This window comes from Carcharodon carcharias, chromosome 5, assembly GCF_017639515.1.
Source record: "Carcharodon carcharias isolate sCarCar2 chromosome 5, sCarCar2.pri, whole genome shotgun sequence".
NCBI classification, from domain to species: Eukaryota; Metazoa; Chordata; class Chondrichthyes; order Lamniformes; family Lamnidae; genus Carcharodon; species Carcharodon carcharias.
In genome coordinates, this window is record NC_054471.1 from 96,891,497 (window position 1) to 96,913,882 (window position 22,386).

At 49.1% G+C, this 22,386-nt stretch overlaps 1 protein-coding gene across 5 annotated transcripts in view; it reads left to right on the forward strand.

Moving 5' to 3' along the window:
- Positions 1-22,386, forward strand: part of arhgef10 (Rho guanine nucleotide exchange factor (GEF) 10) — a 397,136-nt gene that overhangs the window by 227,994 nt on the left and 146,756 nt on the right. For all 5 annotated transcript variants that reach the window (XM_041187543.1, XM_041187546.1, XM_041187548.1 and 2 more), the window contains one exon: positions 7,232-7,402. In XM_041187543.1, coding sequence (XP_041043477.1) covers positions 7,232-7,402 — 171 coding nt within the window. The remainder of the gene's footprint in view (positions 1-7,231; positions 7,403-22,386) is intronic.

Below are 22,386 nucleotides of genomic sequence, written 5' to 3' on the forward strand. Positions count from 1 at the left end.
TCTCTCTCTCGCGCCCTCTCTCTCTCTCTCTTTCGCGCCATCTCTCTCTCTCTTTCGCGCCCTCTCTCTCTCTCTCGCGCCCTCTCTCTCTCTCTCGCGCCCTCTCTCTCTCTCTCTCGCGCCCTCTCTCTCTCTCTCTCTCGGCCCTCTCTCTCTCGCGCCCTCCCTCTCTCTCTCGCGCCCTCTCTCTCTCTCTCTCTCTCGCGCCCTCTCTCTCTCGCGCCCTCTCTCTCTCTCTCGCGCCCTCTCTCTCTCTCTCGCGCCCTCTCTCTCTCTCTCGCGCCCTCTCTCTCCCTCTCGCGCTCTCTCTCTCGCGCTCTCTCTCTCGTGCTCTCTCTCTCGCGCTCTCTTTCTCTCGCGCCCCCTCTCTCTCGCGCCCCCTCTCTCTCGCGCCCCCTCTCTCTCGCGCCCCCTCTCTCTCGCGCCCCCTCTCTCTCGCGCCCCCTCTCTCTCGCGCCCCCTCTCTCTCGCGCCCCCTCTCTCTCGCGCCCTCTCTCTCTCGCACCCCCTCTCTCTCGCGCCCTCTCTCTCTCTCTCTCTCTCGCGCCCTCTCTCTCTCTCTCTCTCTCGCGCCCTCTCTCTTCTCTCGCGCCCTCTCTCTTCTCTCGCGCCCTCTCTCTCTCTCTCGCGCCCTCTCTCTCTCTCGCGCCCTCTCTCTCTCGCGCCCTCTCTCTCTCTCTCGCGCCCTCTCTCTCTCTCTCTCTCGCGCCCTCTCTCTCTCGCGCCCTCTCTATCTCTCGCGCCCTCTCTCTCTCGCGCCCTCTCTCTCTCGCGCCCTCTCTCTCTCTCGTGCCCTCTCTCTCTCTCGTGCCCTCTCTCTCTCGCGCCCTCTCTCTTTCGCGCCCTCTCTCTCTCGCGCCCTCTCTCTCTCGCGCGCCCTCACTCTCTCTAGCGCACCCACTCTCTCTAGCGCACCCTCTCTCTCTCACGCCCTCTCTCTCTCTCTCGCGCCCTCTCTCTCTCGCGCCCTCTCTCTCTCTCGCGCCCTCTCTCTCTCTCTCGCGCCCTCTCTCTCTCTCGCGCCCTCTCTCTCGCGCCCTCTCTCTCTCTCGCGCCCTCTCTCTCTCCCGCGCCCTCTCTCTCTCTCGCGCCCTCTCTCTCTCTCGCGCCCTCTCTCTCTCTCGCGCCCTCTCTCTCTCTCGCGCCCTCTCTCTCTCTCGCGCCCTCTCTCTCTCTCGCGCCCTCTCTCTCTCTCGCGCCCTCTCTCTCTCTCGCGCCCTCTCTCTCTCTCGCACCCTCTCTCTCTCTCTCGCGCCCTCTCTCTCTCTCTCTCTCGCGCCCTCTCTCTCTCTCTCTCTCGCGCCCTCTCTCTCTCTCTCTCGCGCCCTCTCTCTCTCTCTCGCTCCCTCTCTCTCTCTCTCGCGCTCTCTCTCTCTCGCGCTCTCTCTCTCTCTCGCGCTCTCTCTCTCCCGCGCCCCCTCTCGCGCCCTATCTCTCTCGCGCCCTATCTCTCTCGCGCCCCCTCTCTCTCGCGCCCTATCTCTCTCGCGCCCTCTCTCTCTCTCTCGCGCCCTCTCTCTCTCTCTCGCGCCCTCTCTCTCTCTCTCTCACGCCCTCTCTCGCGCCCTCTCTCTCTCTCGCGCCCCCTCTCTCTCGCGCCCCCTCTCTCTCGCGCCCCCTCTCTCTCGCGCCCTCTCTCTCTCTCGCGCCCTCTCTCTCTCTCGCGCCCTCTCTCTCTCTCGCGCCCTCTCTCTCTCTCGCGCCCTCTCTCTCTCTCTCTCTCTCGCACCCTCTCTCTCTCTCGCACCCTCTCTCTCGCACCCTCTCTCTCTTGCGCCCTCTCTCTCTCTCGCGCCCTCTCTCTCTCTCTCTCGCGCCCTCTCTCTCTCTCTCTCTCGCCCTCTCTCTCTCTCGCGCCCTCTCTCTCTCGTCCTCTCTCTCTCTCGCGCCCTCTCTCTCTCTCGCGCCCTCTCTCTCTCGCGCGCCCTCACTCTCTCTCTCGCACCCTCTCTCTCTCTCTCGCGCCCTCTCTCTCTCTCTCGCGCCCTCTCTCTCTCTCTCGCGCCCTCTCTCTCTCTCTCGCGCCCTCTCTCTCTCTCTCTCGCGCCCTCTCTCTCTCTCTCGCGCCCTCTCTCTCTCTCTCGCGCCCTCTCTCTCTCTCTCGCGCCCTCTCTCTCTCGCGCACTCTCTCTCTCGCGCACTCTCTCTCTCTCTCTCGCGCCCTCTCTCTCTCTCTCTCGCGCCCTCTCTCTCTCTCTCTCGCGCCCTCTCTCTCTCTCTCTCTCTCGCGCCCTCTCTCTCTCTCTCTCTCGCGCCCTCTCTCTCTCTCTCTCTCGCGCCCTCTCTCTCTCTCGCGCCCTCTCTCTCTCTCGCGCCCTCTCTCTCTCTCGCTCGCTCCCTCTCTCTCTCTCTCGCGCTCTCTCTCTCTCTCGCGCTCTCTCTCTCTCTCGCGCTCTCTCTCTCTCTCGCGCCCCCTCTCTCTCACGCCCTATCTCTCTCGCGCCCCCTCTCTCTCGCACCCTCTCTCTCTCTCTCTCTCGCGCCCTCTCTCTCTCGCGCCCCCTCTCTCTCACGCCCTCTCTCTCTCTCGCGCCCTCTCTCTCTCTCGCGCCCTCTCTCTCTCGCGCCCTCTCTCTCTCGCGCCCTCTCTCTCTCGCGCCCTCTCTCTCTCTCGCGCCCTCTCTCTCTCGCGCCCTCTCTCTCGCGCCCTCTCTCTCTCTCGCGCCCTCTCTCTCTCTTTCGCGCCCTCTCTCTCTCTCTCGCGCCCTCTCTCTCTCTCTCTCACGCCCTCTCTCTCTCTCTCGCGCCCTCTCTCTCGCGCCCTCTCTCTCTCTCTCTCTCGCGCCCTCTCTCTCTCTCTCTCGCGCCCTCTCTCTCTCTCTCGCGCCCTCTCTCTCTCTCTCGCGCCCTCTCTCTCTCTCTCTCTCTCGCGCCCTCTCTCTCTCTCTCTCTCGCGCCCTCTCTCTCTCTCGCGCCCTCTCTCTCTCTCGCGCCCTCTCTCTCTCTCTCTCTCTCGCGCCCTCTCTCTCTCTCTCTCTCTCGCGCCCTCTCTCTCTCTCTCGCGCCCTCTCTCTCTCTCTCGCGCCCTCTCTCTCTCTCGCGCCCTCTCTCTCTCTCTCTCACGCCCTCTCTGTTTCTCGCGCCCTCTCTCTCTTTCTCGCGCCCTCTCTCTCTCTCTCTCTCGCACCCTCTCTCTCTCTCTCTCTCGCACCCTCTCTCTCTCTCTCTCGCACCCTCTCTCTCTCTCTCGCACCCTCTCTCTCTCTCTCGCACCCTCTCTCTCTCGCGCCCTCTCTCTCTCTCTCTCGCGCCCTCTCTCTCTCTCTCTCGCGCCCTCTCTCTCTCTCTCTCGCGCCCTCTCTCTCTCTCTCTCGCGCCCTCTCTCTCTCGCGCCCTCTCTCTCTCTCTCTCGCGCCCTCTCTCTCTCTCGTGCTCTCTCTCTCTCGTGCCCCCCTCTCTCGCGCCCTCTCTCGCGCCCTCTCTCGCGCCCTCTCTCGCGCCCTCTCTCGCGCCCTCTCTCGCGCCCTCTCTCGCGCCCTCTCTCGCGCCCTCTCTCGCGCCCTCTCTCGCGCCCTCTCTCGCGCCCTCTCTCTCTCGCGCCCTCTCTCTTTCTCTCGCGCCCTCTCTCTCTCTCGCGCCCTCTCTCTCTCTCTCTCGCGCCCTCTCTCTTTCTCGCGCCCTCTCTCTCTCTCTTTCTCGCGCCCTCTCTCTCTCTCTCGCACCCTCTCTCTCTCTCTCGCACCCTCTCTCTCTCTCTCTCTCGCACCGCCTCTCTCTCTCTTTCGCACCGCCCTCTCTCTCTCTCTCTCGCGCCCTCTCTCTCTCGCGCCCTCTCTCTCTCTCTCGCGCCCTCTCTCTCTCTCTCGCGCCCTCTCTCTCTCTCGTGCTCTCTCTCTCTCGTGCTCTCTCTCTCTCGTGCCCCCTCTCTCTCGCGCCCTCTCTCGCGCCCTCTCTCGCGCCCTCTCTCGCGCCCTCTCTCGCGCCCTCTCTCGCGCCCTCTCTCGCGCCCTCTCTCGCGCCCTCTCTCTCTCTCTCTCACGCCCTCTCTCTCTCGCGCCCTCTCTCTCTCTCTCGCGCCCTCTCTCTCTCTCTCGCGCCCTCTGTCTCTCTCTCGCGCCCTCTCTCCCTCTCTCGCGCCCTCCCTCTCTCGCGCCCTCCCTCTCTCGCGCCCTCCCTCTCTCGCGCCCTCCCTCTCTCGCGCCCCTCCCTCTCTCGCGCCCTCCCTCTCTCGCGCCCTCCCTCTCTCGCGCCCTCCCTCTCTCGCGCCCTCCCTCTCTCGCGCCCTCCCTCTCTCGCGCCCTCCCTCTCTCGCGCCCTCCCTCGCTCGCGCCCTCCCTCGCTCGCGCCCTCCCTCGCTCGCGCCCTCCCTCTCGCTCGCTCGCGCCCTCCCTCTCGCTCGCTCGCGCCCTCCCTCTCGCTCGCGCGCGCCCTCCCTCTCGCTCGCGCGCGCCCTCCCTCTCGCTCGCGCGCGCTCTCCCTCTCGCTCGCGCGCGCCCTCCCTCTCGCTCGCGCGCGCCCTCCCTCTCGCTCGCGCGCGCCCTCCCTCTCGCTCGCGCGCGCCCTCCCTCTCGCTCGCGCGCGCCCTCCCTCTCGCTCGCGCGCGCCCTCCCTCTCGCTCGCGAGTGCCCTCCCTCCCTCGCGCGCGCCCTCCCTCTCCCTCGCGCGCGCCCTCCCTCTCCCTCGCGCGCGCCCTCCCTCTCCCTCGCGCGCGCCCTCTCTCTCCCTCGCGCGCGCCCTCTCTCTCCCTCGCGCGCGCCCTCTCTCTCCCTCGCGCGCGCCCTCTCTCTCCCTCGCGCGCGCCCTCTCTCTCCCTCGCGCGCGCCCTCTCTCTCCCTCGCGCGCGCCCTCTCTCTCCCTCGCGCGCGCCCTCTCTCTCCCTCGCGCGCGCCCTCCCTCTCCATCGCTCGCTCTCCCTCGCGCGCGCGCCCTCGCGCGCGCTCCCTCGCGCGCGCCCTCTCCCTCTCCCTCGCGCGCGCCCTCTCCCTCGCGCGCGCCCTCTCTCTCTCCCTCACGCGGCCCTCTCCCTCGCGCGCGCCCTCTCCCGCGCGCGCCCTCTCTCCCGCGCCCTCTCCCTCTCCCTCGCGCGCGCCCTCTCCCTCTCCCTCGCGCGCGCCCTCTCCCTCGCGCGCGCCCTCTCTCTCCCGCGCGCGCCCTCTCTCTCCCGCGCGCGCCCTCTCTCTCCCTCACGCGCGCGCGCTCTCTCTCCCTCACGCGCGCGCGCGCTCTCTCCCTCACGCGCGCGCTCTCTCTCTCCCTCACGCGCGCGCTCTCTCTCCCTCACGCGCGCGCGCTCTCTCTCCCTCACGCGCGCGCGCTCTCTCTCCCTCACGCGCGCGCGCTCTCTCTCCCTCACGCGCGCGCGCTCTCTCTCCCTCCGCGCGCGAGCTCTCTCTCCCTCGCGCGCGCGCTCTCTCTCTCCCCCTCGCGCGCGCTCTCTCTCTCCCCCTCGCGCGCGCTCTCTCTCTCCCTCGCGCGCGCTCTCTCTCTCTCCCTCGCGCGCGCTCTCTCTCTCTCCCTCGCGCGCGCTCTCTCTCTCTCCCTCGCGCGCGCTCTCTCTCTCCCTCGCGCGCGCTCTCTCTCTCTCCCTCGCGCGCGCTCTCTCTCTCTCCCTCGCGCGCGCTCTCTCTCTCTCCCTCGCGCGCGCTCTCTCTCTCTCTCCCTCGCGCGCGCTCACTCTCCCTCGCGCGCGCTCTCTCTCTCTCCCTCGCGCTCTCTCTCTCCCTCGCGCTCTCTCTCTCTCCCTCGCGCTCTCTCTCTCTCCCTCGCGCTCTCTCTCTCTCCCTCGCGCGCTCTCTCTCTCCCTCGCGCTCTCTCTCCCTCGCGCTCTCTCTCCCTCGCGCTCTCTCTCCCTCGCGCTCTCTCTCCCTCGCGCTCTCTCTCTCTCGCGCGCGTGCGCTCTCTCTCTCGCGCGCGTGCGCTCTCTCTCTCGCGCGCGTGCGCTCTCTCTCTCGCGCGCGTGCGCTCTCTCTCTCGCGCGCGTGCGCTCTCTCTCTCGCGCGCGTGCGCTCTCTCTCTCGCGCGCGTGCGCTCTCTCTCTCGCGCGCGTGCGCTCTCTCTCTCACGCGCGCTCTCTCTCTCACGCGCGCTCTCTCTCTCCATCGCGCGCTCTCTCTCTCCATCGCGCGCTCTCTCCATCGCGCGCTCTCTCTCTCCATCGCGCGCTCGCGCTCTCCATCGCGCGCTCTCACACTCGCGCTCTCTCGTTCACGCTCGCTCGCACTCTCTCTCGCGCGCTCTCCCGTACGCGTTCTCTCTCGCTCTCTCTCGCGCTCCCTGTCTTGCGCTCTCGCGCGCGCTCTCTCTCACGTGCACTCTCTCTCTCGCGCTCTCTCATGTGCTCTCTCTCTCTCGTTCGCGCGCTCTCCCGTTCACGCTCGCGCGCGCGCTCTCGTTCACGCTCGCGCGCGCTCTCTCGCTTGCGCTCTCTCACTCGTGCGGGCTCTCACTCGCGCATCCTCTCTCGCGCTCCCTCTCTCGCGCTCGTGTTCGCTCTTTCTCTCTCTCACACACACACACACACACACGGGTGCTCGCTCTTTCTCTCACACACACACACACACACACACGGGTGCTCGCTCTCTCTCTCACACACACTCTCTCACACAAACACTCTCACTCTCTCACACACAGTCTCACTCTCTCACACACACTCTGACTCTCTCACACACTCTCACTCACACACTCACACTCTCCCTGTCGCGCACTCTCCCTGTCGCGCACTCTCCCTGTCGCGCACTCTCCCTGGCGCTTGCGCGCCCTCGCTCTTGCTCGCACGCCCTCTTGCGCCCTCTCTTGCTCTTTCTCTCACACACACACACACACACACACACACACACGGGTGCTCTCTCCGTCTCTCTCAAACACACACTCACGCACACGGGTGCTCGCTCCCTCTCTTACACACACACACGCACACGGGTGCTCGCTCCCTCTCTCTCACACACACACACGCACACGGGTGCTCTCTCCCTCTCTCACACGCACACAGATGATGCCTAACCTGCTGAGTTTTTTTCCAGAGAATCTTGTTACTTAAATTTTGCTTAGATTCTTCAATGTGCTAGTGACCTGTGTTTTTCAGTCACTTCAGATGAGGTGCTACTTATTTGAATAGTTTCACAATGCTTTTCAATAATAACTGATACATTTTTGTTGATTCCTATCAACTTACCAAGATCAAACTTGTGTAGGTTCTGTAATAATTCAATGCAAACTTGATTTGGAGGCTGCTTCAAATCTCTCTCTCTCCAATTTTAATGGTGAAAAATGTGTGCTTTACTGATTTTCTTAGGACATGCTAAAGAACACTCCAAAGGGACACCCAGATAGACTACCTCTTCAGATGGCTCTCACTGAGCTCGAAACATTAGCGGAGAAACTAAATGAACAGAAACGGGAAGCAGATCAACGCTGTGAAATGAAGCAGATTGCAAAAGCGATGAATGAACGTTACTTGAACAAGGTAGAATTTTGCTACTTCTGTTTTGGAAGATGAGACTTGCATCATTCAACCTGTAAACTTTTAGAAACTATTTTTAGATGAGCCAAATACAGAAAATATAGTGAATTAATTTGGGGTTTTAGCCACACTTGCTGACTGGGACCAGTAATGATGCAATTCCAACATTTCCCAGTAGGTGTCAGATGGTGCACAGATGTAGTATAATACTTAAGGCCTTACATAAGGTGAGCAGGGGTTGATTCTTAACTTGCCGCCTGGGTGGAGAACTGGCTTTGCAAATTGGTCTCCTATTACTGAAACTGCTGATATAAATGAACATTGGGTGTTTTCTGAATAGGGCGGGGGAGATGGTGTTGAATGCTGATCTACATCTGGGTGACAAATGAAAATCTAACCTGCTGTCTGCATAGATTATGCTCATCGGTCCATTAAAATCAGCTGACAGCACAGTGCAGGAAACAATGTCGACTTGATTAACTTATGACTCTGCTTTCTTGATTAAACTAAATGGGGGGGAGGGCTCTGGAGAGGGGATACGTACGCTTACAAAGCAAAAGGATGTGGCAGCACTGCAGGGCAGCTATTTAGTTAATGATATCCAAAGTGTGACAGGAAGGGACAGAGTGCACAAACATGAAAAAAAGCAGCAAATAGGGTCAAAGGGGTAAAAATGGTGAGAAGGCAAAATTAATGGCTCTTTACTTAAATGCACGTAGTATTCAGAACAGAATAGATGAATTAACAGCATAAATAGAGGTTAATGGCTATGATCTAATAGTCATTACGGAGACATGATTACAAAGAGAACAAAGCTGGAAACTAAATGTTCAGGGGTATGTGACTTTTCGAAAGGACAGGCGGGAAGAAAAGTGGTGGGATAGCTTCGTTTGTACGAGATGGAATAAATATGATAGCAAGAAATTATTTTGGATCGGAAGATGTAGAATCCATATGGGTGGAGATAAGTAATAACAAGGAGAAGAAGACACTGGTGGGATTAGTCTATAGGTCCCCCTAACAGTAGCTATACTGTAAGACAGAGAATAAATCGGGAGATAATGAGGGCATGTAAAAAAGGCAGTACATTAATAATGATTTACTTCAATATTCATGTAGATTGGGAAAATCATATTGGCAGAGGTAGCCACGAGCAAGAATTCATAGAGTGTATTCGGGACAGTTTCGGGACTACAAAGAAATGAGGGTAGAGTTGGCTGGAGTGGACTGGGAAAGGAGTTTAACAGAAAAGATGGTTGATGAACAGTGGCAGACGTTTAAGAAAATAGTTCATGACTCACAACAAAGATATATCCTAGTGAGGAAGAAGGACTCTAGGAAGGGGATAAACCAACCATAATTAACCAAGCAAGTTAAGGATCGTATCAAATTGAAAGAGAAAACATACAATGTGGCAAAGGTTAGTGGTAAGCCAGAGGATTGGGAAAGTTTTAAAAACCAACAAAAGATGACCAAAAAAATAATAGAGGGAGAAAATAAACTTTGAGGGTAAACTAGCAAGTAATATAAAAATGGACAGTAAGATTTTCTTTAAATATATAAAAAGGAAGAGAGAGACCAAAATGAACATAGACCCCTGAGAGAACGAGGCTGGGGAAATAATAATGGGGAACCAGGGAATGGCAGAGGAGTTGAATAAATACTTTGCAACATTCTTCACAGCAGAAGACATTAATAGCATTCCACAAATACCAAAAAATCAAGGGGCAAAGGTGGGGGGGGGAGGAAATAAATACAATAACTATCACTAGAGAAGAAGTATTAGGGAAACTAATGGGGCTAAAGGCCAATAGGTTCCCTGGATCTGATGGGTTGCATCCTAGGATATTAAAGGAAGTAGTTACACAGATAGCGGGTGTACTGGTAGTAATCTTCCAAGAATCCTTAGATTCTGGAAAAGCCCCAGAAGATTGGAAAATTGCCAATGTAACACCCTCAATCAAAAAGGGAGGGAGACAGAAGAAAAGGTAACCATAGGTCAGTTAGCTTAACATCCGTCATTGGGAAAATGTTAGAGTCTGTTATAAAGGATGTAATAGCAGAGCATTTAGAAATACATAATCTAATCAAGCAGAGTCAGCATGTCTTCTTGAAGGGGAAACCATGCCTGACAAATTTATTAGCATTCTTTGAGGAGGTAACAAGCAGGATAGATAAAGGGGAATCAGTTGATGTAATATATTAGGATTTCCAAAAGGCGTTTGATAAGGTACCACACATAAGGCTACTTAATAAGATAAGAGCCCATGGTGTTGGGGGTGGTATAGTAGCATGGATAGAGGACTGGCTAACTAATTGAAGACAGAGCTGTGTAGGGGGACATTTTTAGGATGGAAACTTGTAACTAGTGGAGTTCTACAGGGATCAGTGCTGGGGCACTGAGATGGGGGAAATGAATGTACTATCGCCAAGTTTGCGGATGACACAAAAATGGGTGGGAAGGCAAGTGGTGAGGATGACTCAGAGTCTAGAGAGGAATATAGACAGGTTAAGTGAGTGGGCAAAAATGTGGCAGATGGAATATAATGTAGGAAAATGTGAGGTTATGCACTTTGGCAGGAAGAATAGAGGAGCTGAATATTATTTAAATTGAGGAATACTGCAGAAAACTGCAGCACAAAGGGATTTGGAAGCCCTCGTCCATGAATCCCAAAAAGATAACGGACAAGTTCAGCAGGTAATAAGTAAGGCCTTTATTTCAAAGGGAGTGGAATATAAAAATAGGAAAGTTTTGCTAAAGCTGTACAAGGCACTAGTTAGACCACACCTAGAATACTGTGAACAGTTTTGGTCCCCTTATCTTTAGAAAGATATGCTGGTATTGGAGGCAGTCCAGGGAAAGCTCACTAGGTTGATCCCACATGTAGAGGGATTTTCTTACGAGGAGAGGTTGAGTAGGTTAGGTCTGTACACTTTGGTGTTTAGAAGAATAAGAGGTGATCTTATTGCAACATACACAATTCTTAGGGGGCTTGACAGGATAGATGCTGAGAGGTCGTTTCCCTTTGTGGCAGAGTCTGAGACCAGAGGGTATAATCTCTGAGTAAGGGGTTGCCCATATAAGACACAGGTGAGGAGGAATTTCTTCTCTGAGGGTAGTGAATCTGTGGAATTTTTGACCGCAGAGGGCTGTAGAGGCTGGGTCATTAAGTATGTTCAAGGCTGAGATAGACAGATTTTTAATCAGTAAGGGAATCCAGGGTTATGGAGAAAAGGCAGGAAAGTGGAGTTGAGGACTGTTAGATCAGCCATGATCTCATTGAATTGTGGAGCAGACTCGATGGGCTGAATGGCCTACTTCTACTCCTATATCATATGGTCTTATTAGTGCCAGCCTTACGCGGATTGAAGTGTAAACTAAATAGTCATATTTATTATTGGTGAACCTGAGTGAATTCACACAAGAGTGACCAAGTTTTGAAGATGCAGCAAACCCATTAAATCTGAAGGAATTGATCCAAAGTACGTGAATGTATGTTTTTATTTGCTGAGAATCCAAGGTCCATGTTGCAAAATGCCACAATGTTGAAAAGAATGTCCGAGGAGAGATGGATCAAGAAGCAATGAATAGTTAACATCAAATTTGGGCTTTAGCACCAGTAGATTGTAGAAGGGAGGGAAGGCTGATGGGTGCACAGTTACACAATTATGCAGTCTCAGGAGCCAGTGATTTACTGAGTCATCATTGTGAGGATACAAGGATGAGCAAGAAAGGAGGGTTTAGGAGATAATTGTACTATCAATATTATAGTGGCCAGAGATAAAGAAATGGTCCTCTCTCAGGTGATTAAATTTTCCTCGTAACTTGTACAGGTGCGTGAGGAGAACCAGCTAGATGTAGCAATGATACTCCAAATCCTGAGCTTCAAAAGCAAGAGGAATTGGAAGGAGAATATAGGCTCCTCAATTAGGAGGAAACCAAGCTTCCTAGAGGCAACCTTAGTAATAGAAAAAAAGAGGCAATTCTACTTGAATTGTACATGTAGGTCCCCTCTCCAGAAGCTCTGACTTGACAAACTATGAAGCTTAAGATTTGAAGCATGGTTTGCTCTTCAGGATGTGCAAGTCAGTTATAAGTAACATGAATTATTCATGTGTGTAATAATTTTCGCTAAGAATTAAGCTGGTTAGTTTCAGAGTTATCCTAGTTACTGGTTTTACTAACTTGTTATTGGACTAGATGTTAAGCCCAGTGTAAGCTGTCAGCGAGTGAGCAGATCAAATCTCAAGACTGATTGATTGTCAGTGTAGAAATAGTAAATCTTATTATCAGTATTTGTCCTGATTTTCAATTAGGTGCCTTTTTATGTCAATTTAAAGCCCCAATTTTAACTCTAGGTGGAAATCTGGTTTGTGACAAACCAAGCATGAGCACAGATAATTTTTATATATATTTTATATTGTATACCCCTGGTCAGTTTCTCACTTGAAATCAACAAGAAGTGCCAAATGGCCAGTGAGTCAGTGCTGAATGTCAGGGGGCAGGAAGCTGCTGCTTGTGACTGAAGGAGCTATGCGTTGATCTGGAAGGAAAGCCACAGCCACTTCCCTGTTGAAGCCCATAATTAAATAGCAATTGTCTTCAGTGACATTGTTGGAGCATATTTAATGAGGGATCCCACCAGTTTCCAATAGGGTGTTCTTTCCATTTATTCAAAAGATCAAATTAAAATTGTAGCCTGTGCAAAGGAATGAGAGCTCAGCAAGTAAGCCTCTGATGACCTTTACAACCTCCCTCCCACCCCACAATAAATGGCTTCCACCTAGCAGACAAGGCATGACATCAAGGCAACATTTAACCAGTGTAATCTTAAGGAATTCTAGCAGAACTGAAAGCTGAGAGGGTCAAGGGGAAAACCTTGCAATGTCTAGAGTCATACCTGACTAAAGAAAGATGATTGTAGTTGGTTATCATCCAAGCCCCAAGGCATTGCTGCAGGAGTTGCTCAGGAAAATATCCTCAGCCTAACTATTGTTAGCTTACTTTCCCCATCATGCTGAGAGTGAGGACACTAATGATTCTGTGGTGGTTAGTTCCATTCACAACTCAGCCTACACCAGAAAGTGGGAAACATCCAGACTTGAACTGACAAGGTGATACATTAGTGCTATCAGACTGTCTCCAACAATAGAAAACTTGTCAACTTCCCTGACTGTCAGTGCTGTCCCTCACCATTAGCCATAAATTTAACTGGGATTAGCCATAACAACATTGTGGCTATAAAGGTAGGGCAGGGGCTGAGTCCTTTAGAAAGGAAATGGCTTTTTAAAAATTCTTTCATGGGATGTGGGCATTGCTGGCTAGGTCAACATTTATTGCCCTTGTTCAGAGGGCATTTAAGAATCAAACACATTTGCTGTGGGTCTGGAGTCACATATAGGGCAGACCAGGTAAAGATGGCAGATTTCCTACTCTAAATGATATTAGTGAACCAGATGGATTTTTACAACAATTAACAATGGTTCCATTGTCATCATTAGACTTTTAATTCCAAATTTTTATTGGATTAAAATTTCACCATCTGCTGTGGCAGGATTCAAACCCAGGTCCCCAAAGCATTACCCTGGGTCTTTGGCTTACTAGTCCAGCAACAATACCACTAGGCCATCGCCTCCCCCTTATTTCATTTTTTCTGAAAGTTCCTCTACACCAAAAGGGTAAAGTCAGGAGTATGGTGGAATAATCACTACTTACCTGGATCAGTGTAGCTGTAATAATATTTCAAGAAGCTTGATCAGTGCCTTGACCACTTGACGCGACATGCATGCCCTCTATCATCAGTGCAGGGTGTCTGCAGTATGTAGGCACATTCTAAAGTAATATGCCAAGCTTTACTTGGTCAGCAGTTCCTGGTCACTAACCATTTGATAACAAGTAGGACAAGAGTAGCAAAATCATGAGATCGCCATCATTTCCAATATGTACATCACCCTGCTGTGGACATATGTTACCATTCCTTCACCCTTGCTGGTCAAAATCTTGGAATTCCCTACCTAGCACCAGAATGGGAGCAGGATCAGCACATTGATTGCAGCGGTTCAACGAGACGACCCACCACCATCTTCACAGGGCAACTGAAGTTCAGGAATAAACGTGGCAGAGCCAGCACTACTCTCACACCAAGAACATATTTTTAAAGGACTGATTTGAGGATAGTGTCAGAATCAAGGTCGAGCATTCAAAACCTCTAACTACTGGTTTGCAGGGCAACCTGAAACAGAGAGTAACCTAAGGTACCAGGAGGTGGGAACACAGCCTGGCTACAGCAAATTTGTGAGCATGATCATTGCAACTTAACCTGCTTGTCCTCTCACTCAACTCACTTTTTACAAAATGTTCCTAGCACCTAACCGCTGCTTTTCAAATAAAATTGGGAGGCGATGTTTTTATTTTACAAGGTAGAGTGAATAATGCGGGTTTTTGACTTGTTACGAATTTAAAAGAATCTACCAAACGCATGCCTCAGTAGAAGGAAAGTAAATGTTGGAGAGTTTCTAAAAATTCTACTTTCACATTTATTTACATAAAATGAAAGATGAATTGATCTTTTTCCCAGCATCTTCCTTGTGTCTAACTGGTGTCATGTTGGGAAGATTACCACTGCTAACAATGTCCTTTTATTTCTGTCTATTTAAAACAAATTAGCATACCTCTAAATTAGAGAATGACTGGATTTATGAGAGCAATATCTTCCAAACCTGCTGACCTTCCACAAATTAACAGCTGCTGAAAACTATACTAAAAAGACTTAACATGCTTTAGTCTCACAGATCATGGTAGCATGTGACCCATAATGTTTGTCTGTAGCTCAAAAAAAGGCATCTGTAGCTGAAACAGAATATTGGTAAATAAAGCTTTATCTGGTAAACACACGCCTTTAAATTTAAGTTTTTAATTGCCTGGAGCAGTTGCAGGGGTCCCTAGGCATCGCTATCAAAAAAAAACATACTAGTGAAGTAGTTGCAGAAATGTGCAGCAGTGGTGCTGAATTAAACACCGGGCAGTTATAGAGTGGCTTTCACAACTTTAGGATGTCCTAAAGCCCTTTTACGGGGTACAAAGTATGTTGGAATATACTCACAATTGTAAGTAGGAAATTAAACAGTGCAATTTGCACACAGCAAGGCCCCACAAACAGCAACAAATTAAACAATCAGATAATCTGTTTTAGTTATTTTGGTTGAGAGATAAATATTGGCTTGGATCCTGGAAAGAATTATCCTGCTCTCCTTTGAAAAGAAGTACCATGGGTCATTTATGCCCACCTGAGATGGCAGATGGGGCCTCGGTTGATAGACCTGTCTGTACTTTAAAGAGGAGGATACCTGTCAACATTCATTCTAATTTTTCTCTATCATGCACAGCCTGTTTTTTGCACTGCACAGTATATTTAAGGTTGATGTCTTTGAGGGAACATTGTTTGCACGCAACCTGCTTGTTGCACATGCCAGATTGCTGCACAGCAGCACAACTATGCAGCTTAGAGGATGCATTGGTATCTGTAAAATCGGATGCCTTCAGAAGTCATAGTAAAAGTGCAATTGCCTCATCGGTTTATGAACATTGTAAATTAGCAAAACGGTGTGAGATGGTTTTGACAGATTCATGCCACCTAATAGATTTATTCCATGTGTTATTCCTTGACTAATGCCAGCATTGCCTGTCTACTTCACTTTTATTTCATTCATTCACAGGATGTGGGCTTCGCTGGCTAGGCCAGCGCTTATTGCCCATCCCTGGTTGTCCTTGAGAAGGTGGTGATGAGCTGCCTTCTTGAACCGCTGCAGTTCATGTGGTGTAGGTACACCCACAGTGCTGTTAGGAAGGGAGTTCCAGGATTTTGACCCAGTGACAGAGAAGGAATGACGATATATTTCCAAGTCAGGATGTTGAGTGACTTGGAGGGGAACTTGCAGGTGCTCCCATCTATCTATCTGCTGCCCTTGTCCTCCTAGATAGTAGTGGTCGTGGATTTGGAAGGTGCTGTCTAAGGAGCCTTGATGAATTCCTGCAGTGCATCTTGTAGATGGTGTACACTGCTGCTACTGTGCATCGGTGGTGGAAGAAGTGAATATTTGTGGATGTGGTGCCAATCAAGTAGGCTGCTTTGTTCTGAATGGTGTCAAGCTTCTTGGATGTTGTGGGAGCTGCGCTCATCCAGGCAACTGGGGAGTGTTCCATCACACTCCTGACTTGTGCCTTGTAGATGGTGCACAGGCTTTGGGGAATCAGGTGGTGAGTAACCTGCCACAGGATTCCTAGCCTCTGGCCTGCTCTTGTCGCTACAGTGTTTATTTGGCTAGTCCAGTTCAGTTCCTGGTCAGTGGCAACCCCCAGGATATTGATATTGGGAGATTCAGTGATGGTAATGCTATTGAACATCAAGGGGCAATGGTTAGATTCCCTCTTGTTGGAGATGGTCATTACCTGGCACTTGTGTGGCACAAATGTTACTTGCCACTTGTCAGCCCAAGCCTGGATATTGTCCAGGTCTTGCTGCATTTGGACATGGACTGCTTCAGTATCTGAGGAGTCGCGAATGGTGCTGAATATTGTATAATCATCAGCGAACACCCCATTTCTGACCTTACAATGGAAGGAAGGTCATTGATGAAGCAGCTGAACATGGTTGAGCCAAGGACACTACCCTGAGGAACTCCTGCAGTGATGTCCTGGAGCTGAGATGATTGACCTCCAACAACCACAACCATCTCCTTTTTGCTAGTTATGACTCCAACCAGTGGAGAGTTTTCACCCTGATTCCCCTTGACTCCAGTTTTGCAAGGGCTTCTTGATGCCACACTTGGTCAAATGTAGCCTTGATGTCAAGGGCAATCACTTCCACCTCACCTCGGAAGTTCAGCTCTTCTGTACATGTTTGAACCAAGGCTGGAATGAGGTCAGGAGCTGAGTGACCCTGGCAGAATCCAAACTGGATGTCTGTGAGCAGGTTATTGCTAAGCAAATGCCTCTTGATAGCACTGTTGATCACCCCTTCCATTACTTAACGTTGAGTTGAATGTTGCTATTCTGTCATTTCTGAGGAGCATTTCAAATAATTATTTAGCTCACTGTTTGTATCTTCAATAAACTAGCATCTATTACGTTGCATGGCCTCTGCTTTGGGAGCTACCTGGTATAGTGTCATGATGATGTGACTTCTGCATGAGTGATATCAATCTGTAATTTAATCGGTTGATCAAACATATACTAAACTGGACTTTTTAAAAGCAAGGAAAGACACTGGCTTAAGATGGCTGCCACAAGTCACCTGATTTCTGGTATCACAAGTTGACCAGTTTCTGAAATCTTCTAATGTGATTTACAATTCCGACGTGCCATGGCATTCTTCTATGAAATTTCACAACTCCTGATTTCAAGAACTACTTCGAAAGATTTACTGAAACTTCACTGGACCTTTTATTTGCATTTCTATAAGGCTATCCCTCAAGCAAAAACAAAGGCTACTTGGACAATAGGTACATGGAAATGTGTTCTTCCTATCTCATCAAGATAGATAATGGACTTTCAGGAGTTGATGGCTGGGACGTTACACAACCTAATCACCTCGGCCATGAAACAAAAGCCAAGGTGAATCTAGATATCAGCTAAGCAAATAACTTCTGAAATCATTATGGGAGAGAAGCCATGGGACTGGAGTAACCAGTTTTGAAATCTTCTTTACAAGATGCAAACTGCTGATCTGTAGTCTGGAAAAGCTGCCAGTGAAGCAGTATTGAGCTCCCTTCTCTTCTCTCCCAAGTTAAGACTCTATTTCTATTCCAGTTGAAAATCCAGCAAACAGAGAACTTTTCATCACAAGGGACCTCAGATGCAAAAATCATCAACTTCTGGAAAAGGCAGATTATGGCAGTTGCAGTTTTTACATGGGCTTCAACTCCTGAAATCTCAAGATCGCCATGGAGAAAAATCTGCCACATTTAAGGGCTCGAACAGTGAACTCTCAATTTTTTACCTTTCACCATTGAACTTTAATTTGGCTAAGAAAGTAACTACCTACTGTATAGCTTGTAATTCAGTATGCTTGTGTGTGTGGGTGTGTTGCGAAGGTCGAGGCACATGGGATTACCCTTTTAAATATTTTTTATATCTTAGCAGGGTGTGTTGTTTTAACTAAATAAAAACACATCTCTTTTTTGTTTTAAACTCGAGGATCCCTGCCAGACTAGTTTCTTTGCAATCAGCACAAAAATGGTTAAGCGCAGACATTGAGTAAATTCTTTCATTCTTACAAATTCACAAAAAGAACCCTGTTACATCAGACTTGGAGTGGCAGGACGGGGGAGTCATTTTTACCCCTCCTCACGTGGCCGTAACAAAGACATTTGCTAACGTGACACCATCTACAATAACACCTTACATTTTTACATAGGTCTCATGCTTCATTTAAAACTTTGATGCAAATGGTTCCCAGGGGCATTCCAATGTTAGAATTTTATGATGATAGTGTTAGATAAAGTAGGGTGGGAGGAGGTTCACATAGGGCATAAACCCAGCACAGATCAGTTGGATTGAACAGTCTGTTCCTGTTCACCATAGTCTGTGAGATGTCCAGATTTATCTGTTACATTCCCCTGTGATGCCAGCAGATGGTGCTTTTAATAGGATTTCCAATGTTAATCTGGACAGTGACCTGTAATAGTTTCCTGTCAGGCGACAGCCCGGTGTGAAGCATGCTCATCCCAGCCACAGCTTTCTCTGTAACATCTGCTCTGTGCATCATTAGACACTTTTTAAAAAATGCTTAATTTTTTTTCTTCCTCCACTTTCTTTCCTTTGTCTAATTTTTCCCTTTGAGGTTGTTAAGCTCCTTAAATGTGCTCCTCTCTTGACCTCTATTCTGCCTTGGAAGCTGTGCCTGGACCTTCAGCCTCATTCCCCAACCCAATCTCTCCCTTTAGACCCTCCAGCTTGAAATTTCTAGTTCTGCTTGGCTCGTAACACCTTTGACAGCCAATACATTCCCTGATCTTTTATTTTCCTTTCACAGCCCTGATTAGGGAGGCCTTGCTGCCTTCTGCTTTGTTGATGGACGACGCTCATTAGTCCAACCTGATGTTTCTGTTTTACATCTTGGCAATTTCAACTGTTGCCTGACTGAACATTGGGCCCTGTTTGCCACTTTAGGCCTAAGTAGTACTGTGGTGGCAGTTCTGCTGCCATCCTTCCAATCTGGCACCTGCCTCCAATGTCATAAGTTGACTGGCTCTGGGAAATCCCTATCACATGCTGTTGAAGCAAAGAATTTATACTTACAGCGTACCTTTCATTGCCTCAACTCATCCAATGTACTTAATAGCCAATAAAGTACATTTTTAAGTGTAGTCACTGTTGTAATCTTAAAAAAAAGGCAACCAATTTGTATATGAGATCTCAAACAGCAATACACTAAATGACAAATAATAATCTGTTTTTAATGGTAAAAGCAAAATACTGCAGATGCTGGAAATCGGAAACAAAAACAGAAAATGCTGGAAAAATTCAGCAGGTCTAACAGCATCTGTGGAGAGAAAAAACAGTTAACATTTCGAGTCCAGGTGATTCCTCTTCAGAGCTAAAGAGAAGTAAAATGTGGTGAAATTTATACTGTTTAAGGGGGCGTGGGGGGGGGGGGGGGGGTGGGGGCGGGGGTGGTGCCTGGAGCAGGTGAAGTTGGATAAAAGGTTGGTGGTAGGTGGGGGCAGAGGAGAGATTGCCAGAGATTTCATGGACAAAAGGACAAAGGGGCATTAATGATAGTGGTACTGGCTAAAGGAGGTGCTGATGGTGGCATTAAGGTCAGAAAGCAGAATATGATAATAGCCAGTCAAGGGTACACACCCTGGAAAGAACAACATGAACAAGTGGCAGATAGCCTTGGTGGGGTGGGATGGGGGCAGGTGGGATGGTGGTGGGGAAAAAAGATTGAAAATAGAATTAAAGGTGGAGATAAAACAATGAATAAAAATGAAAATAAATACAGATAAAAATAAGTAGATGAAAAATAAGAATTAAAAAATGAAAAAATAAAAATTTATTTATTTTTAATGGTATTAGTTGAGAGAGAAATATTGGCTGTGGAGAATGTCCTTTCTCTTTGACAAATGCAAACAGATCTCTGGCAGAGGTTCAATGAATTCTCTCACCACCACCTCCAGGGCAATTGGGTATGGGTAACAAAATTGCTGGCTAGCCAATGACGCCGAATAAAAAGAAAACTATCTAAGAGGGCATCTGGAGGCCTCAGTTTAATGCTTCATCAGAAAGGTGACACATTCAACAGTGCAGCACTCCGTCAATGCTATGCTGAAATGCCACCCTAAATTATGTGCTCGTGGTTTTGGAATGGAACTTGAAAGAACAGCCTTCTGACTCGGAAGCCACTGGCTGGCACCTGATTTTAGGTGTTGCTTGATGTGATGCCCCTTCAAGCTTGGGTCCCATCTTTGCTCCCATCCTGGCTCTTTTCATTAAATTGGGCAGAGGGGCATCTAGGAATACATCAATGTGTATTTTTCAATGGAAAAACTAAATAGATGTTTCCTCTTAAAATTCAGCAGGAAGCCAGCTGGGACTTAATGAATGTGTAAGCGCAGCCTCAATCCATTACATCAGACAACAAGAAAGCCAGGAATAAATTTAATAAATGAGGAGTCTTTGTTTCATGGAACTCCACTTCTAGAACATGGAGACAGCCAGAAATTGATTTAAAAAGTCTCCGCCTACTCCCTACCTCTTCAAATGACCCCAATCCCAATATTCATTAACTATTCACTTCAACAAATGACCTAGTATCCATTAGCCCCAATGTTCATTGCTCAATATCCAAGCTCCTCACTCTTGGAAAATGTGTGACTTCCCATCAAAAGATCTACCAGTCACAGCAAAGATTCATCCTCTGCACTGCCAGCATGTATGGGAGGTACATAAGTACAAAATTGCTTCACCCCAGCCCATAACTTTTGCTCATTCAAACTAATGGTTGGAAAATCACAAGCTGACCATGTATAATTTAGTAATGTATGTATCTGTAGCATATGGGAATACAGAACTGTAATTTGTACATGTAAAACTTGATCCACTGTAACTTAAAGCCCTGCTGCAACTCCCGAAGATGTTGTCAAATTGTGACATTGTCTAGTCACCTCACCAGTGGCCAATTAACGAGAATCAAATGAAGGATGTGCAAGTTTGTTTGTACTGACAAAAATGTTTTTCAAAATATGTATGCAGCTTTTAAAGAAAATCAAAGTCTTGTAAGGGAAAATTTCTGTAGCCTTTGCTGTCAAATAAATGTTTGGCTATAGTATAACAATCTGAGCTCAAACTGATATGAGACCTGGGAAAAGTGTGAACTGTTGGAAAAGTATGTTTCCCTTTGAGGTTGTCAATGTAAAATAGACACCATGAGCTTTCTGTCTCACATGGATTAAATTCTACATTGTGCAGTCATTTACTCCATCTGACTTTTGACTGCACTGAATAAAAAGAAAATAACAACCCAATACCTAGATTTCTTGTAAAAATTTCAAATATTATTTCTGCATTGCAATTATTTTAACCAATAACGTGTTTTCCTAATGTAACTACAATATTCAGAGCCTTCAGTCACCTTATTTTCTAATTGTAAGTTCCATCTACAATTTCCTCCACCTCTTCTCTATTATTCACTGCCTTTAAAACCCTTCCCAAAACACTGCTCTTCTACCACATGTTTACTTAACTCTCTTAGCACTTCCTTTTTTCCCCCACCCCCGGTCAGTCTTCTTTTCCCCCACCCCCGGTCAGTCTTCTTTTGGTGTTTTGCCATTTAAGTCTTTATTGTTTTCACCACCCAGTATCTTTTGTTCAGAAAGAAGGGAATGAAAGGAAACACTGAAGTTTCATTTTGAAAAAACCATCAACACTGAAGGTTATGTTAAAAGTGATCCAGCATTTTGTAGATACCTGCTTCATTCTTAAACACTGAAAATTACTGTTGATGGACTTAGCAGAAATGCCCTGAAGTCACATGATGATAGAATTTAAATTATCCAAGACTATACCAAAAATGAGGTTATGGAAAAAATCTAGGTTGAAAAGGAATTGTAAGAATTGGTTCTTTGGTCTTTGTGTGAAATGTGCAAGGGGTTATATTGCTGCTATATATGTTTTTTGGTCAGCAGTGAAGCCAGGGTGCTTGCTGCTGACCTGTGAGAAAGCCTCATGTGGCAGCCACTGTCCCTTTTATTTCATAGACTTAACCAGCAAAATTGAAGCCCATTATGTGGCATTTCAAAAAAATGCCCTTTGGAAGTCCAAATATACCACATCAACTGCATTAACCTCATCAACCATATCTCTATTACCTCATCAAAAACTCAATCAAGTTAGTCACAATTTGCCTTTAGGAAATCCTGATTGCTTTTCCCTAATGAATCTGCACTTGTCCAAGTGGCAGTCAATCTTGTTCTAGATTATCATTGCTAAACATTTTCCTAAGGACGATATTAAACTGACTTGTCTGTAGTTTCTGGCTTTACCCTTGCACCATTTTTTGAACAAGGATGCAACATTTGCTATTTTCTAGTTGTCTGCCACCACCCCTATATCTAAGGAAGACTGGAAAATTATGGCCAGTGCCTCCACAACTTCCACCCTTAATTCCATCAGTATCCTCAGATGCAGCCCCTCTGCTCCTAGTGACACCCGTAATCTGGACAAAAAACAATTACCTTGTTTAAAAGAATCCTTGAATTTTGAGCACAGGTGAGTTGCGCATGTGCCTACAATATGCTCAACTCTTCTTGATCTTTTTCGTCCATCCATCAAACTCGCTGCTCAATTGAAACCCCATCTATAAAACTGGCCATTGCCACAATGGCGAAACGTGAATCACCTCCAATTCTATTGGGCGTCATTCAGCGTTGCAGCAGGAAACCAGATCATACCTTTGGTGTTTTATGGCCATTATTTGAGGGTTTTC